At 34.2% G+C, this 18,284-nt stretch overlaps 1 protein-coding gene and 1 long non-coding RNA gene across 2 annotated transcripts in view; one reads left to right on the plus strand and one right to left on the minus strand.

The window, feature by feature from the left end:
- The window catches only part of LOC140599748 (uncharacterized), a 38,870-nt gene extending 33,911 nt beyond the window's left edge, over positions 1 to 4,959 (plus strand). The window contains exon 3 of the long non-coding RNA XR_012002755.1: positions 484 to 4,959. This is a non-coding gene — a long non-coding RNA (uncharacterized lncRNA). The remainder of the gene's footprint in view (positions 1 to 483) is intronic.
- Positions 1 to 18,284, minus strand: part of SAMTOR (S-adenosylmethionine sensor upstream of mTORC1) — an 87,303-nt gene that overhangs the window by 12,364 nt on the left and 56,655 nt on the right. Inside the window, exon 4 of the mRNA XM_026012176.2 lies at positions 5,321 to 5,435. Within this exon, the coding sequence (XP_025867961.2) occupies positions 5,321 to 5,435 (115 nt within the window). The remainder of the gene's footprint in view (positions 1 to 5,320; positions 5,436 to 18,284) is intronic.

Consider the following 18,284-nt stretch of genomic DNA (forward strand, 5'->3'; position numbering starts at 1 on the left):
TTCAGCCTTTTGAACATAAAATGCCAATTCTTCTGGCCTGCAAAGTTTCTGCCGAAAAATGTGCTTATACATCTATGTGAGGTCATTTGTTTGTAGTAAGTTGTTTTCCTCTTGCTGCTATTCTTTTGATTTTTCATTTTTGCTGTTCTGTTTGAGTTCCACTGCCTTGTCTTCAAGCTGACTGATGCTTCTGCTTCTAGTCTCATGCTGAATGCCTCTACTGTATTTTTCAGTTATTCTATTCTTCATCTCAGTGACTTCTACTTGGTATCTTTCTCATATGTTCCATCTCTTTGTTGAAGTTCTCACTGTGTTAATCCATTCTTCTTTCCAGTTTGGTGAGCAAGATCTTTGAATTCTTTAATAAGTAAATTACTTCTCTATTTCATTAATTTTTTCCCAAGTTTTATCTTTTTTCCCCCATTTGGAACATATTCTTCTTTTCATTTTACCTGATTCTCTGTATCGGTTTCTATATTGCAGATGACACCACAGCCTCTTCCAGTCTTGAAGGAGTGGCCTTGTGTAGAAGACGAAACTTGTTATACAACTCTGTCTCAGTGCTTGGGTGTCTTTCAAACTTTTATGCTTGTCTAAGCAGCCTATTACATTTTTAATAGCTGCCAGTAGCTGAGGATGTGCCATGACCTGTCATTGTCCTGGAGGGGATGATTTCAGCACCTAGATTTAGGCTGACTAGAAGCCAGACCTTCAGGCATCAGTTTTTAAAAGTATGCAAATATATATAGTCCTGTGAAACCACACATGTAAGCCCCTGCTGGCCATTAGAGCCAGGCAATCTGGAGGTATCCCCTGTGTGGCAAAGAGATCAGGGCTCCAGATGAGCGTAATAGGTCTTTTCTGGGTGACAGTAGCAAGGTGGAACAAGGCAGATGGAGAAAGATGGCATCCTCAGCCTAATATTCCTTGAAGAGGAGCTTTGTACGCTCCAAAATGTGTGCCAAATCTGAAAGAGGTCCTTCCCTCAGGCCAAAGCCCAGACTGAGCAAAGAGGCCTCCTTCACAGAAAGACTGGGGAGCGGTGCCTCATTCTGCTTTCTGTGCAGTGCCCTGGGGGTGGTAGCCTACTAGTCTGTCAAGAACCACCTTTCCAAGTGCCACAGTCCCATGGGACCCAGAAATGCTAGTCCTCTACCTACCCTTACCCCAGCCACAAGAGCCAGGTGATCAAAGGCTGTTCCCTGGAAGGCAGCTGCAAAAACTGGGGCATCAGATGCATGTATAGCTCCCCTCCAGGAGACACTGGCACTTGAGAGCATAGTAGAGAGTGAGCTCAAAGATAGGATCCTCTCCTACAAAAGAATTCTCTGGAAAGGATTATAGTCAGCCCCAAGATATGTATTTAGTTAGCAGCCTGCCATCACAATGATTAGTTAATAATCTTCCTTCACAGGAAGACTGAGCTCCTAGGTCTGATGCCTCTTGCTGTGGCCTAGGGGGCATACCTGTTAAGGAAATTTCCTCACTGATTACAGTTCTGTGGGACCCATAAGTGTAAGCCTTACTAGCCACCAGAGCCAGGCAATGCAGTGATATATTCTGGCAGCAGTTGCAAAAACTGAGGTGCCAGATGGGATATGAGCTCCTTTCTGGGTGACAATATTACAGTGCCACAGAACAAGGAACACATGCCTCTTGGCCTCTGTAGCCAGGAGATGAAGAGTGCAGCCTATTTAATGTAATTATTGATTTAAACACTTAGGTTTAAATCTATACTCCTATTTTGTCTCATCTCTTCATTATAACTTTTGTCCTCTTTCTCCCATCTTTTGTATTCAATGATTTTATGAGTTTTACCTTACTGCCCCCTTATTAGCCCTCTTTATTTCAGTAGTTGCTTTAATGTGTATATCTTTAACTGATAATCTACCTTCAAATATTTTACCACTTCATATATAAAACCCTTAAAATAGTATATATTTCCACTTCTCTCATTGTCTTTTTTTTTAACATATAAATGACACTCCATATCATTCTTATTTAAATGGATATATTAGTTTGCTAAGACTGCTATAACAGAATACTGCAAATCGAGTGGCTTCAACAGAAATGTACTTTGTCACAGTTCTGGAGTATAGAAGTCTGAGATCAAGGTGTCTGCAGAATTGTTTGTTCTGAGGGCTGTGAAGGAAAATCTGTTCATGCCTTTCTTCTAGTTACTGGTTGTTTGTTGGCAATCTTCATATTCTTTATTTGTAGAACCACCACCCTTCTGCTTTTACATGACATTCTGTGTGTTAGGTTTCTAAGCCAGAATTTCTTTTTATAAGAATACTACAATCAAACTGAATTAGGGCCCACCCTAATGACCTTATTTTAACTTAATTATCTCTGTAAAGACCCTATCTCCAAATAAATTAACATACTGGAGGTTAGGACTCCAACATATCTTTGCAAGGAGGAACAGGACAGAATTCAACCCATAATAATTGTCGGTTATCTTTCAGAGAGTTTAAATAATAAAAAAATTACATTTTTTACAACTACATAGTTCTCACTTCCTATATTCTTCATCATTTTGTGTAGATCTGTATTTCCACCCGGTTGAAGTATTTCTTCCTTAACATTTCTTGTAACGTAAATTGGCTGATGTTAAATCCTTGAAGCTTTTGAATGTCTGAAAAAAAAAATCTTTGTCTTTATTTTTGAAAGACAATTTTGCTGTGTATGGAATTCCTGGTGACAAATTATCTTTGAGTATTTTACCTTTTTTTAAAAAAATCTGTCTGCTTTTAAGACTTTCCCTTTATCATTGTTTTGATTTTTGTGTGTGTGTGTTGGGGGTAAATGATGATTACCATGTCCCTTGGTGTAATTTTGTTTCTTGTGTTTATGGATTTCTTAAGCTTCTTGGATCTGTGTACTTATAGATAGCTTTGATCAAATTGGAAAATTTTAGGCCATTATTTCTTAAATCTCTCTGCCTTGTGGGAGAGACTCCAATTATGCTTGTATTTGGCCACTTGATATTATTATTATTTGAGAGAGACAGAACAAGAACGAGTAGGGGAGTAGGGTAGCAGGGGCAGAGGGAGAGGAACATGGGACTTGATCTGAGGACCAAAGGCAGAAACTTAAATGACTGAGCCACCCAGGCGCCCCGGCCACTTGATATTATCTCATTGCTCACTGATGTTCTTCCAACTCAAATTCTTCTGGTGTTTAGTTTTGAGTAGTTTCTATTGTCACGTCTTCAATTTAACTTTTCTTATGTTCTGTATCTCTATAAACTTTTTGTACTTAAACAATATTGTCATACTGTGCCTATATTAATGTCCTTGTTTCCTAATTTTAACATCATTAAAACATTTAACATCATTTAACATCAACATTTTATATCAGTTCAGGGTTAATTTTTGTTGATTATGGCCAGTTATTTTTTTATTGGATGTCCAATATGGTGGATTTTTACCCTATTGGGTGCTGGATGGCATTGTATTGCTATGAATATTCTTGAGCTTTGTTCTGGGATGTAGTTATATTACCTGAGACACTTTGATCTTTTTGGGTCTTCTAAGATTTATTAGGTGGGACTGGACCACTGTTCAGTCTAAGGCTAATTATTTTCCAGTACTTAGATAAGACTCATGTATACTCTACTTAACGCACTGTGATTAGTTTTAGGTTTCCAGTATGGTTGATGGGAACAGGTACCATATATAACCCTGAATCCTTTTGAGTGTAGTTTGAGTCACATGTAGCTTTCTCACACATATCATGTACTGTTCAGTATTGAGTTGAGTACATAAGGAGGACTCTTCACCTTCAGAACTCTGAAGTTTTCCCTCTGTGCAGCTCTCATATAATCAGTATTCTGTTCTCAGAATCCTAGCTGCCTTGTGCCCTTCAGGACTCTAAGCTCTGTCTCCACAACTAAGGGAAGCCGCTGGGCTTTGCCTGGGATTCTTTCTGTGTCATGTCCTAGAAGTTGTCTAATGGCCAAATGCTGGTGCAAGAGTAGGGCTCAACTCATTTGTTTTCAGTGATCATTGTCCTTTACTACCTGATATCCCATGTTTTGTAAATTATTACATTTTGTCCACTCTTTGTGGTTTTAGGTAGGGGAAAGAGCAAACTGGTTTTTGTTACTCCATCTTGGCTGGAAGTAAAAGTCTCTTTGTTTTAAAATTAGTTACAGTATTCTGAAACTATAGAAGTCTGATTCTACTCCTGAACTTAAATCATTTGGAAGGCAAAAGAACTGCTATATTTAAGAGTTTAAAGCTTAAAGTTATGGTTCTCTATATAAACAAATTTAACATTTATTTGAGCCCAAAGTTTAGAGCAAATAGTTGTCATGTTTCAGCACTCCCTAAAGGACCTCCCTAATGTGTCTTGAGGAAAGAAGAAAATCCATGTACTAAAGCCAAATGCATTTTAAAAGTATAGGTCCTGATGGTACAGGAATTCTTTGCAGTGATAAGCTAAGAACAGATGTTTTAACATAAAGCAAACATTTGTCCACTTTTTCAGAAGTAGAGATAATATAATAGGTTGTTAGCATTTTTTAAATCAAAATTCAAAAGATTCATATGAAAGTTGAATCTCCATGAAGGAATTTTTTTAGTAATAATGGCAAACATTTCTTTAGTACTCACTATGTAATAGGTACTCTGCTAGGTGTTTTAAATACTTAACTAGACATTAATGGTCATTACTAACCCCATCACACAGATAAGAGAACAGGCTCAGAGATGCAACCTCAGGATGAAAGTAAGATTCTATTCTTTTATTCAAGATGTATTTAATGAGTACTTCATGTGCTAGGCACTCTTCTAGGTGCTAGGACTATAGCAGGAGAGTGAAAAATTTATACTGTAACACATATTCTAACATTAAAAATGCAATTTGTAAAAATTTTTGGTGCCTACTGCTTTAAGAAAAAAAAATTTAAGTACAAATAACTGGGATTTAATAAAGTTTTAACTGTCTCAAAAACCCTTGCTCTTGACATTCCATAATGGCTCTACATCATAGTACACTTCAGAAAAGGATACCTCAAACAAAAAGCCCAAACCTTACAGCTATCTGGAAATCTTTGCAATCTACTAAAGTCTCTTGATTACAACAATGGATAAACAGGGAACAAAATAAATAAAACCAGTATTATTTTGACCAGTACCATACTTGTCAAGTAAATGATCAAAAATTTTCAAGGAACATACATTTGCTTTTGAACAGAAATTTTTTACCAACTTTTCTTAGAAAACAAAAACACTTGTTTTTTCAGGATTGTAAAGACAATGCTTTTCCTTTATTAAGATCTTTAAGTTTCAAAACAAAACAGAACTATGCATACCTCTACAGCAGGTACAATGTCTATGCCAACAGTTAGAAATTCTTCAAACTTCAGAAATGGGTTAAAGCAGCTGCCAACATCAAGTAATCTGATCTTTCCTGAGGTCTGTAGCAACCTAAAAATAGATGATTTTCAGTTTGCCTTTTATAGGATAAAGAGTATAAGAAAAAAATTCAAATTTATTATATAATTCATAAATTTAAAAATTACTGAGGGCCCTAAAGACCTTTCATAAATGTGGGTTATAAGTACCAATAATACCATATCTGAAATTAAAACTGAATAATGAAAAAACATTAATTCATTTAACATGCTACGGCAGGCTTTTTAAAAAAGGTAAATTATACTTTTTATTTATTTTTTTTTCTTTTTAAAAAAGGTAAATTATACTTTTTAAAGGAAAAATTTAGGGCAGCCCAGGTGGCTTAGCGGTTTAGTGCCGCCTTCAGCCCAGGGCCTGATCCTGGAGACCCGGGATCGAGTCCCATGTCAGGCTCCCTGAATGGAGCCTGCTTCTCCCTCTGCCTCTCTCTCTCTTGAGTCTTTCATGGATAAATAAATAAAATCTTAAAAAAAAAAAAAAGGAAAAATCTAGATTAGCAAGATTAAAAAAAAGTGAGGCATTGTTTTACATTTTTTTCAAATGTCTTTAATGCCTGGCTTAATAGAAGACAGATGAATTCTCACAAGGGCTTTTGTGTTCAGGCTGTTGTAACACCATATGCCATGTAGTTTGGAAAACTCCACTCTACACTCAATGAAAGAAACAGTAAATAAAGACAAATGACATCTTAGCGTTATTAAAAATAATTTTTCACCCACAGAGATCCTGGAAGGGTCTCAAATCCCCAGACCACACTTTGGAAACTGTCCTTATAGATAAAAGAATGCATTCACAAATCAAATTTCATTAGTCAATCTAACAGTGTCCTTGGACTTCACTTTAATTTGCCCCAGTAATTTAAAGGGAACAAAGAAAACATCATAAAGAGAATAGTATTTTTAAAGTTACGAAAAATTATGTCCAAGAATTTTCCTCACATTCAAAAGTAGTCATTTCTGGTTTTATCTTCTTTTTTCTATTATTGTATAATCAATCTATATAGCAGCAAGGATAACAGTGGATTTTATTGGGCTCAAGCCTGTAGTCCTAGTGATCAGACAGTAAAGGAATAATAAAATTAAACTTCAGATATATTCCATTACCATTAATAAGATAATTTCCTTTAAGACATTTGAGAACAAATTGTAAAAATAAAGGAAAGAAAATGCAGGAGAATAATTGGGTAAAAACAAAATCTTGGCTCTTTGAAGTATAAGGGGCAGAAGAAGCTATCCAGCTTCTCTTCCTTATACCGTGACTACCACTTTCCTTTCGATCTACTGGGAGATGTTAAACTATAGACAGAAGGTTAATCTCCTGAAAAAGGCACTATAAGTCAAAATAACAAAGTTTATTTTTTTCAGAAAAGGAACGCAGTAAATAGGGGTTACATTTTTTACGAAGAGCATGATGTCCTAACATTTTAGAGATCTGATTATAAATGATATAGGACCCATTTGATAGAATATATGGCAGGGTATAATATGAAAAAAAACCCCAATATGAACTGATTAAGAACTCATGTGAAGAAGAGCTATGAGGGTATAAGGAAATAACTCGAGGGCCTTCACTCTCTATATTTGTAAAAAGACTCAATACCTCTGATAATGACGTCCAGATGAAGGTCAGTTCTTATAAGGAATAGGTAACAATTCTGCCAGTGAAAAGAGCAGCTCCAAGAGGTAATTTCCAGTACTGCAGTCGTTCAGGAAGCAGATTAATATGTATAGTTTGGGTAATGGATATGTAAAAAAAAAAAAAAAATCTATAAAGTTGATTTAAGTTTGGTGATACCTGAAGTATCACAATACACTAGGTTCCAGGGAAGAAAGATGCCAGCAAAACTTATGTGGCACAGGTTCCAAGCTGCTAAACGGAGCAAGATTCAGTAGACAAGGGGCCATAGAAATGCCTGGCTTTTAGCTGATATTTGCTGCTGAATTAATACAAGTTTGAATACCCACATCATAACCAATTAGAATAAATGAAAATGAAAATCTGTAACAATAAGAACATTATATACACTATATAATTATATACACTATATAACTCTAGCCTCAAGTAAAGATTACAGGGACTAAGAATAAGAGTTCTAAAATCAGAGAGAATAGGATCAAAACCTGATTCTGTCCTTTACCTTTGTAAGATGGGGACAATTATGGTATCCACACTTAAGAGTTGTTTCCAAGATTAAATGAGATAATGCATTTATAATGCTTGACCAGTATCTGCTATATGGCAAGTGCTCAAAAGTGGTAAATACTGTTAGCTATTAATGTTTATAGATGGATTTTTTTTTGTGATTTATCCAGTAATGATTTTCCTGAACATAGTAATAGCAGAATTTGCCTCATATTAAATTTTATACTAGTAGATTCTGGTAAACTGGCTAGCACATTTCTGATAGAAAATCTAATTTACAAGAAGCACTTTTTAAGAGACTATCTGGATGGAGTATTCTAAATCATTCAAGTCAATTCAACATTATGATACAATAACCAATAACTGTATCATGGATTTATTCCCAGTATGTACTTAAGTCCATTTTAAATTCTTTGGTTCAGCTCCTTACTCTTTTTATTTGCATCAAAGTAATTACCACCCAGGTCAAGAAATGAAATATCACCTACACCCTGAAAACATGACCCTCCCTGATGACATTCTTCATCCTTTTGTGTAATGGTAGCCACTATTCTAATTTTCATGGTTATCATTCTCTTCATTTCCTTTTATAGTTTTACTACCTATGACCACATGCCTAAACAATACAGTTTTAGACTCTGCTTTGTGATTCTTCTTTCATTTAATGCTGTTTGTAAGAGTCATCTGTGATTCTACAGTTATTTCACATTCATTGCTGTATAACAGTAAATTCATACACTATACCCCATCGGGATTTTTGACTAGAATGGCACTATGTGTAAAGATCGTTTTGGGAGATTTCTCAGCTTTACCATACTGAGTCTTCTAATCCATGGGCATAGCATAGTTCTCCCTCTACTTAGCTATTTTTTTAATTGTCTCCCATATCTTTTGTTGGATTTGTATTTTTTGGTATCTCATTTTTTTGATGGTTTTATTGTTTTCCCCTTATGGATAAATGTTATTTTTTTTTTTAAAAAATCATGGTTCATTGCTAGTTACATAAAGGAAATCCATACTGTGACACAGTAATTAAAAATGTTAAACACTATAGATAAAGAGAAAAGGAGCAAGAAAGAAGCAAAAAGTTCTATACAAGGGAAACTCCATAAGGTAATCAGCTGATTTTTTTCAGCAGAAACTTTGCAAGCTAGACAGGAGATAGCATGATAGATTCAAAGAACTGAAAGGAAAAAACCTACTGCCAAGAATACTCTATCCAGCAAAATTATCATTCAGAATTGAAGGACACAGTTTCTCAAACAAAAGTTAAAGGAGTTTATTACCATAAACCAGCCTTATAAGAAATGTTAAAGGAACTTCAAGTGGAAAAGAAAAGGCCTTAAGTAGAAGAAAATTATCAATAAAAAGATGTAAAATATGACAACATATATAACACAGAGGAAGATGGTAAAAAAGTTATTTTAAAATGTGTTCAAACTTAAGTGACTATCAAGACTGTTATATACTTAGGATGCTTTATATAAACCCCATGGTAAGCACAAACCCAAAACCTGTAATAGATTAAAGAGAAAATCAAGCATAATACTACAGAAAGTCTTCAATCACAAAGAGAGCAAGAAGGAAGAGAGAACTATAAAATACAGGAAAATATTAACAAAAATGACAAGAAGCACACACCGATCAATAATTACTTTAAATGTAAATGGTCTAAATGCACCAATTGAAAGATGAAGGACAGCAGAATGGATAAGGAGACTCATTTCATACTTACATACAGACTGAAAATGAAAGGATGAAAGATACTCCATGCAAATGGAAGCGGGGCGTGGGGGGAATAAAGGTCAGGTGATAATACTTGTATCACACAAAGTAGATCTTCAAACAGAGACTAACACAACACAAGGGCAATACATAATGATAAAGAGGCAATCCAACAAGAGGATATGTAATTGTCAATATGCACTCTCAACACTGGAGCACCTAAAGCAAGTATCTGAGAGTAACACAACAACATAAGGACTTTAACACCCTATCTACATCAATGGATAGAACATCCATATACACAGAACATTTAATCCCAAAAGCAGAATACATGTTCTTTTTAAGTGCACAGGAAACCTCCAGGGCTGATCACACGGTAGGCCACAAAACAAATCTCAAATTTAAGGTTGAAATCATATAGTGTATCTTTTCTGACGATGACTATATTAAACTAGAAAGCAATCATAAGGAAAACACTGGAAAAAACACAAGTGGAAATTAAACAATATGCTAATGAGTTGCCAATGAGTTGATAAATCAAAGGTACATGGAGAAAAATGGAAACAAAACCACAATGGTCCATATAAGGTCTACCACAAACAACAAAAATCTCAATCTAACCTAAACCTAAAGAAACTAGAAAAAGAAGAACAAAGGTCAACGTTTATAGAAGAAAGGAAATAATAAAGATTGGACCAGAAACAAATGAAAGACCCAACAAAGGAAAACATCAATAAAACCAAGAGGTGGTTCTTTGAAAAGAGAAACAAGCTCTGGCTTGTCTGGCTAAAGGTTTGTCAATTTTATCAAGGAGAAAAGAGGATTCAAATAAATAAAATCAGAAATGAGATAGAAGTGACAAGAGATTTTAAGATAATATTATAAAAAATTATATACCAAAAATTGGACAACCTAGAAAAAAATGGATAAATTCCTAGAAATATACAATCTTCCCAAACTAATTAAGACACAGAAAGCTGAACACATTGAATTTCATTACAAAAAAAAAAAAAAAAAAAAAACAAAAAACCCAGCTATTAAAAAAAAAAAAAACTCCCAACAAACAATAATTCAGGACTAGATGGATTCACATGAGAATTCTACCAACATTTAAGTAAAAGTTAATACCTGTTCCCTTCAAACTATTCCAAAAACTTGACTAGGAAGAAAGATTCCTAAATTGATTCTACAAGGCCAACATTAGCCTGATATCAAAAGCAGACAGAGACACTACAACAATGGAAAACTATATGCCAACATCCCTGATAAACATAGATGAAAATATCCTCAACAAAGTATTTTTTTTTATTTGCACCTCAACAAAGTATTAGCAAACAGTTGTATTCAACAATCCATTAAAAGGATCAGTCACCATAATCAAGTGGGAAGTATTTCAGTGATGGAAGGATGCTCCAATATTTGCAAATCAACATAATAAAACACATCAACAAAAAGGATAAAAATCTTAAGAGATGCAGGAAAAATGCCTGGAAAAGCTCAACATCTGTTTGTGATAAAAACTTTTTGTCGGGATCCCTGGGTGGTGCAGCGGTTTAGCGCCTGCCTTTGGCCCAGGGCGCGATCCTGGAGACCCGGGATCGAATCCCACATCAGGCTCCCGGTGCATGGAGCCTGCTTCTCCCTCTGCCTGTGTCTCTGCCTCTCTCTCTCTCTCTCTCACTGTGTGCCTATCATAAATAAATAAATTAAAAAATTAAAAAAAAAAAAAACTTTTTGTCAGTTTAGAAGGAAAAAAACCTCAATATAATAAAGGCCATATATGAAAATCCCACAACATCATACTCAATAGTGGAAAAGCTTTCAGTTTTAAGATCAGGAAGGAGGCCAAGGATGTCCACTCTCACCACTTTTATTCAACATAGTAATGAAAATCCCAAGTACTGAAATCACATGAGAAAAAGAAAAAGCCATCTACATTGGTAAGGAAGATGTATAAAACTCTCATCATTTGCAGATGACATGAGAGTATAAATAAAAACTACTAGAATAAGTGAATTCAGTAAAGTTTCATGATACAAAATTAATACACAGAAATTGGTTGTGTTTCTATACACTAATAACAAAGTAGCAGAAAAGAAGTTAATAATCCTTTTTACCATCACACCCATAAGTATAAAATACCTAATAAACTTAACCAAGGAGGAGAAAGACCTGAACTCTGGAAATTATAAAACATTGCTGAAAGAAACTGACGACAACACTGACTAATGGAAAGATATTCCATGGCCATGAAAGAATACTGCTGTTCTGCTAATACTGCTAAAGAAAACATCCATAGTGTCCTAAGCAACCGATAGCTTCGATGTAATCCCTGTCAAAATACATTTTTCACAGAACTAGAACAAATAATATTAAAATTTGTATGGAACCACAAAAGACCCGGATGAATCTTGAGAAAGAAGAAAAAACTGAAGGTATTACAATCCCAGATTTCATAATAAACTACGAAGCTATACTAATCAAAATAGTATGGTACTGGCACAAAATCAGACACATAGATCAGTAGAAAAGAGTTCAGAAATCAATGCAAACTGAAATGGTCAATTAATCTACAACAAAGAAGGCAAAAAATATACAACAGAAAGAAGACCATCTCTTCAATAAATGGGAAAACTAGACAGCTACGTGCAAAATAATAGAACTAGACAACTTTCTTATTACATGATACACACCAAAAAACTCAAAACTGATTATGATTTCATGTCTCACATTTAGATCTTTAAAATTCCCGAAAGAAAACATGGGTAGTAATTTCTTTGACATGGGTCCTAGCAACATTTTTGCAGTTCTGTTTCCTCAGGCATATTAACTCAGCACTAAGAAAACCCAAATAATCCAATTAAAAAATGGGCAGAGGACCTGAGTAGACATTTTTCCAAAGATGACACACAGATGGCCAACCATACACATACATGAAACATGTTCAACATCACTAATTTGGGAAATGCAAATCAAAACACAGTGAGCTAATTAACTTACATTTGCCAGAATGGCTAGAATCAAAAAGACAAGAAATGACAAGTGTTGGCAAGGATGTAGAGAAGAAGGAACCCTTGTGCACTGCTGATGGGAATGCAAACTGGTGTAGCCACTATGGAAAACAGTATGGAAATATTCAAAAAATTAAAAATACCATATGACCCAGTAATTCCACTGCTGAGTATTTACCCAAAGGAAATGAAAACATTGGTTTGAAAAGATAATATGCAGCCCCCCTATGTTTACCATAGCATTATTTACAATAGCCAATATATGAAAGCAATCTGTGTCCACTGGCAGATGAATGGATAAGATGTGGTGTCTGTCTCTAAGTGAGAGAGTATTAGCCATAAAATAGATTGAAGTCTTGCCAATTATGACAACATGGATTAACCTGGAGGATATTGTGCTAAGTGAAATAAGTCAGTCAGAGAAAGAAAAATTTCATTTACACGTGAAATCTAAAGAGCAAATGAATCAACAAACAAAATAGACCCATAAATACAGAAAACAAACTGATGGTTGCCAGAGGAGGAGGGGGCCATAAAATGTGTGAAGCAGCAGTGAGAGATACAGGCTACCAGTTATGGAACGAGTAAGTCCTAGGGATAAAAGGTATAGCGTAGGGAATATACAATCAGTGGTACTGTGATTGCATGGTATGGTGCCAGATGGTAGGCATACTTGTGGTAAGCATAGCCTAAGGTTATAGAGTTGTCAAATCACTGTGTTGTCCATCTGAAACTAATTAATTGTGTGTCAACTATATATCAGTTAAAAAAAAATAGTGGATATACTCATTTGACTCCTATTTGTTCCATAAATTTTTATAAAACATTTTTATAAAAGATACAGGAATTGTTGAAATAAACATTTCTTTGCAGTTTTGGGGCATACTTTCTATATTTAGCCATCAGAGCAAGTTTTTAAATCATGTTCAAATACTCTATAGTCTGCTTTTTAATGCTTGCGCTCTCAGTTCTTGTTAAAAGTCATCCATTTGTTTTTAAGGAAGAAAGATCTCTGTAAATTGATTTGAAAGGATATTATTGTTTTCATTTTTGCAAAAAAAAAAAAAAACCCTCAGGATAGAAAACCAGAATTAGTAAAACCTCAGAGGATTTGGAAACAAGGTTCATTTTTAAGGAAGGGATGGGACATCTAAATACACTTTCCTTTGTACCTCTACTTTGTAGTTCAGACCTTTTAAAGTCTGTAATGTTTTACCTATTCAAAAAATAAAATTAGATCATAGGGATAAAAACCAAAACAAAAAGAAGGGAAAGTAAGGAATCTAGCTAGCTATGCATCAAGTAACAGGAAGAAAAAAAAATTAGTGGCTTTTGCACATAGCTTTCTGACTATGATAATTTAAATAGGAAATATTTTAAGAACAAAAAAATAAGAAATCCTGAATTTTACTTAGTATGTTGCTGTAGTACTGACTGGTACAGTAAAAAAGGAAGTTGTTCTTTAGAGAAGAATGAGAACTTATAAATGTTTAAGCTAGTAAGATATTGAAAAATTACCATTTTCTAACAACTACAGTACAACAACCTTGATGTAGGCAAAATCATTAATGGATGCTAAAGCCACTGGTGGAAACTATTAAGGAATAGGAAATGCACTCAGTCTTCATGTATAACCCCACAGAATACAGAAACCTTTATCATGAAGAAAGCTGGTAAACACCACTTTAGTCAAATGATCAAATTTAACATCACTGAGAATGGGACAAATGGACATGTGCCCTGTTACTGAGAACACAGTATCATCTGTGTAGTATGCCTATCAAATATGTTTATCACAAATCCCTATACCAAGGGAATTTCTAGATTAATGAAACCTAAGAGATAATTCAATTAAAAATAGTATGTAATCTTTGGTACTCGGATCAAACCACCAATCTATAGTTACAAATACTATTACAACACTCTGGAAAATTTGGATATGAACTCTTTTACATAACTATACCAGTGTTAATTCCTGAGTGATGATAATTGTATTGTGGCTGTGTAGGCAAATGTCATTGATCTCTGGTGATACTTCAACCCTAAATACTTGAGCATGTAACTCAAATGAGTTCAGAAACAAACAAGAGGGTAAACGTATCTACAAACATAGACATGAAACAAATATAGCAAAATATTAACTATTAATGAGTCTTAGGTAATGAATATAAAGGCATTAGCTATAGCACTCAAAATTTTCCTTAGAAGTTTGAAATTTATCAAACTGTAATAATGGGAAAAATCTCTCTAAAATGATTGTAGATTTATCTGTCAATTTTTGTTATAGTTTAAAAAAATTAAAGCTACAATATTAGGCACACACAAACATTGTTGTATTTTCCTATAACATCATACCTTCTATCATTTTGAAAAAAATCTTTATCTCTAGAAATATTTATTCTAAAGTCTTATGCTTTAGATTATGTCTCTCAGCAGTATAAACTGGGTTTTTAAATCTAGTCTGATAATCTTTTAACCAGAGTATTTAGGTCATTTTAAAAAATTATTTATTTGAGAGAGACAATGCAAACATGGGGGTGGGAGGAGTGAGAGACAAACTCAAGCAGACTCTTCACTGAGCCTGGGGTCTCACGCACAGGGGCTCAATCTCAAAGCCCCGAGGTCACGACCTGAGCTGAAACCAAAAGTTGGATGCTTTAACAGACTGAGCCACGCAATTGCCCCTAGATCATTTACTTTTGATGTGATTTACTGTCATATGTTGATATATCTATTGTCTTACTTTACACTTTTCATCTGTTCTACTGTTCTGTTTCTTTTCTCCTATTCCTTAGAATCACTTTGGGAGCTTTAAAATCACTCAGATATCCTGATTTAATTGGTGTAGGATGACGTCCAGGCATTAGGATTTTTAACAATTCCCCAAGTGGATGTATTATATAGCTAAGGTTGAGAACTGGTTTTGGATTTTTCCTTTAAAAATTTCACAACTATATATATTTTTTCATTTTGCTGATTTGAAAATCGTAGTTTCTATTCTTTTAGGAAAATGCATATTTAACTACTGAATAAATATAGCCTTCTCTTAGACCATACAAAGGCTTCAGGAATTTAAATCTGTTACACACAACTAATGTTAATTTTTCTGTGTATTCTATTTATATATGTTTAGACTTACCAACATGTTGACCAGTTTTTTGGTTCCTCATTCCTTCTTTCACCTCAGGCTTTCTATCTAGGATCATTTTCCTTCTGCTTGAAATACACCTTTAGATTTCTTTTAGTAAGGGTTTGCTTTCCCATTCTTTCCTCTCCTTCTGCAAGTCTGATAAGAAGTTAGACTTTCTCATCATTTTATCTTTTTTGTCTTTAACCATTTTAGTTCTATATTTTAATATTGTCTGTACATGACATTATGGATAATTTCACTCAATCTGTCTCACCCAATTTAATAATTCCCTCTTGATGTTCTACACTGAGTTATTACTTCTAGAAGTTCTGTTTTTAAATTTTGGCTTTGCAAAGGGTTAACAAGTCTTTAACGTTTCCAGTTCCTATAGAAATTGTCAAGCAATTCTCTTTTCTTAAGAGAGGAGGAAAAAAGGAATTCTAAGCAGGCTCCATGTCCACGTAGAGAGCCTGATGTGGGGCTTGATCGCACAACCACCCTAAAATCATTACCTGAGTGGAGATCAAGAGTTAGCTGCTTATCTGACAAAACCACCCAGGTGCCCCTCTCTTCTAGTTTATTTTATAAATTTTTTTTTAATAAATTCTAGTATCTGAGGCCTTTCTAGATAGATCTGTTCTTGCTATCTACTGGCTTTACATTATATTGCACTTTGTTTCCCTACATGCTTAATTACTTTGAGCTGTTTACTTTTCTTACACGTGAAGATTTTTGAGCAGAAGTATTTATTTTTGCTTCTGCTAGGCAACCAGGAATACCACTAGTGTAGGACCACTTTCAACTAAATAAATTCAGAGGTTTTTTTTTTTTGGACAAACTTGGTGATGTAAATTTGGACTATGAGTGTGCTTGGGATGTCCTGTAGTTTCAACTTGTCAAAGTCTGTCATGCTCTGTGTGAATGGGGTAGATTTACTCTGGTTCATTCTTAAACTGAGAAAAGCAGCTCTTTGGAGCTTCAATTCTAACAGTGGATTATGAAAACCAGAGTTCAATTTTGCCAGTTTGGACAAATGCTCCCAGGACAAAGGCAGCTTTGAGCTATGCTTTCTGTTCTGGGTTTCTGCCAGAATTTGCATTTTGGTCTTATTAGTTCTTTGAAGTTTTTAAGACGATTTATCCAACATGTGAAAAAATTACTTTCAGGTTTGGGGGATTAATTACAATATCTAGGTAGCTATACTCCAGCTTAACTTTTAAAGTAGAATATAAGAACAGACAAAATTAACTTAGTATAAATGGTTGGCATAAAATCAGTTTGTGAGAGCCAATAGTTATAAAAAGATATTTAAACGGACACAACTAATATTTCATTATTGTTAACGGACATGAAAGTACTGTCATATGTGAAAACATCAGGTGTGCTAAGGGCAAAAGGAGGCTGTGAATAATCTATTATTAAATGACTAAAGTTTCTTCAAAAAAGGCTAGAGAGCCAAGTGATCTTAACTGACAGACTTATATGTTATTATATACAATACATATAACATAGCAACTTTAGAATCAATTGTTCATGAAATAATTTAAAAATTAAAAACTACAGGGGCGTCTGGGTGGCTCAGCCTGTTAAGTGTCTGCCTTAAGCTCAGGTCACGATCCCTAGGATCATGCGGGCTCCCTGTTTGGTGGAGAGTCTGCTTCTCCCTCTGTCTTTGCCACTCCCTGTTACATAAGTATCTTAAAAAAAATTTTTTTAAACCTACAGTAAAGTACTAATTATAACACAAGTTCTAAGGAACTCCCTGGAAATGCATGCTCATTGTTACTAAATAAAGTTTTTAAACAAGTATTAACTTGACTGCAAAAAATATTTATGACATTATGTTGAATTCCAGTGACTATTCAAATAATCCAATTTTTGGATGAATATGAGTTCTGAAAGGAAGAACCTAATATACAATCACGTGTGTGGCTTCCTCCTCTCAGAGATTCTTAAATATTTTTTGGATCATAAACCCCTTCAGCAATCTGGTGAAGTCTATGGATCCTCTTCCAAAATAATGCTTTAAATAAATAAACTGAAATACAAAGGAATATACTGAAATTATCTACTGAAATGTTTACTGAAATACTTAAAAATTGATGCAGTAACATGTGTTTCTTTAGTAAAATTAAATGAGGATGTAGCAATGAATCTAATAACTATAGTAATCTTAAAGTTGTGATGAGAATAAATAAGTGAAAAAACCAGAGATAGATTTTGCTGACTATAATAAGAGAAGAAAACTGCTATATTTTAATTAGAAGTGACTGAAAGACTTTTTTTTTTTTCTCATTCAAGTCCATGGACTCTTCTGAATTCTATTTATGGACTGCCAATAATGGATTAAGTGCAAAATAAACTAAGCCTGGACAGGTCATTTTACTTAGATGAAAGCTGTCCAATTGAAAGAAAATTATTTTGAAGGAATGGAGTACTTCCTTTCTAGAAAACCCATGGTGATTATGAGCTAAATTCATAACTCCTAACAATTATACAGGAATTCTCAGTAGGTATTGTTTATATTAATCTCAACCTGTGGCTTCACATTACTCTTTATACATTTTATTTACCTCATTCACAGCATTTTTCATATTGTAAAAACTATCTGTTATATTGTTTTTGTAAAGCACTATCCTTTTTGGATTATGGGCATTCTAGAAATTTACTGCAAACAAAATAGTTAAAATACCAAAAACAGATAAATGATTAAGTTTTGCAATTTCCCTTTAAATCACTACTTATAATTTTACCACAAAGGAAATAAACAAGGTTTCCATATTAATACTACATAGAGCTATCCTGTTCTAAGAATTACCCTTAAAAAAAAAAAAAAAAAAGAATTACCCTTAA

Source organism: Vulpes vulpes, chromosome 7, assembly GCF_048418805.1.
Source record: "Vulpes vulpes isolate BD-2025 chromosome 7, VulVul3, whole genome shotgun sequence".
NCBI classification, from domain to species: Eukaryota; Metazoa; Chordata; class Mammalia; order Carnivora; family Canidae; genus Vulpes; species Vulpes vulpes.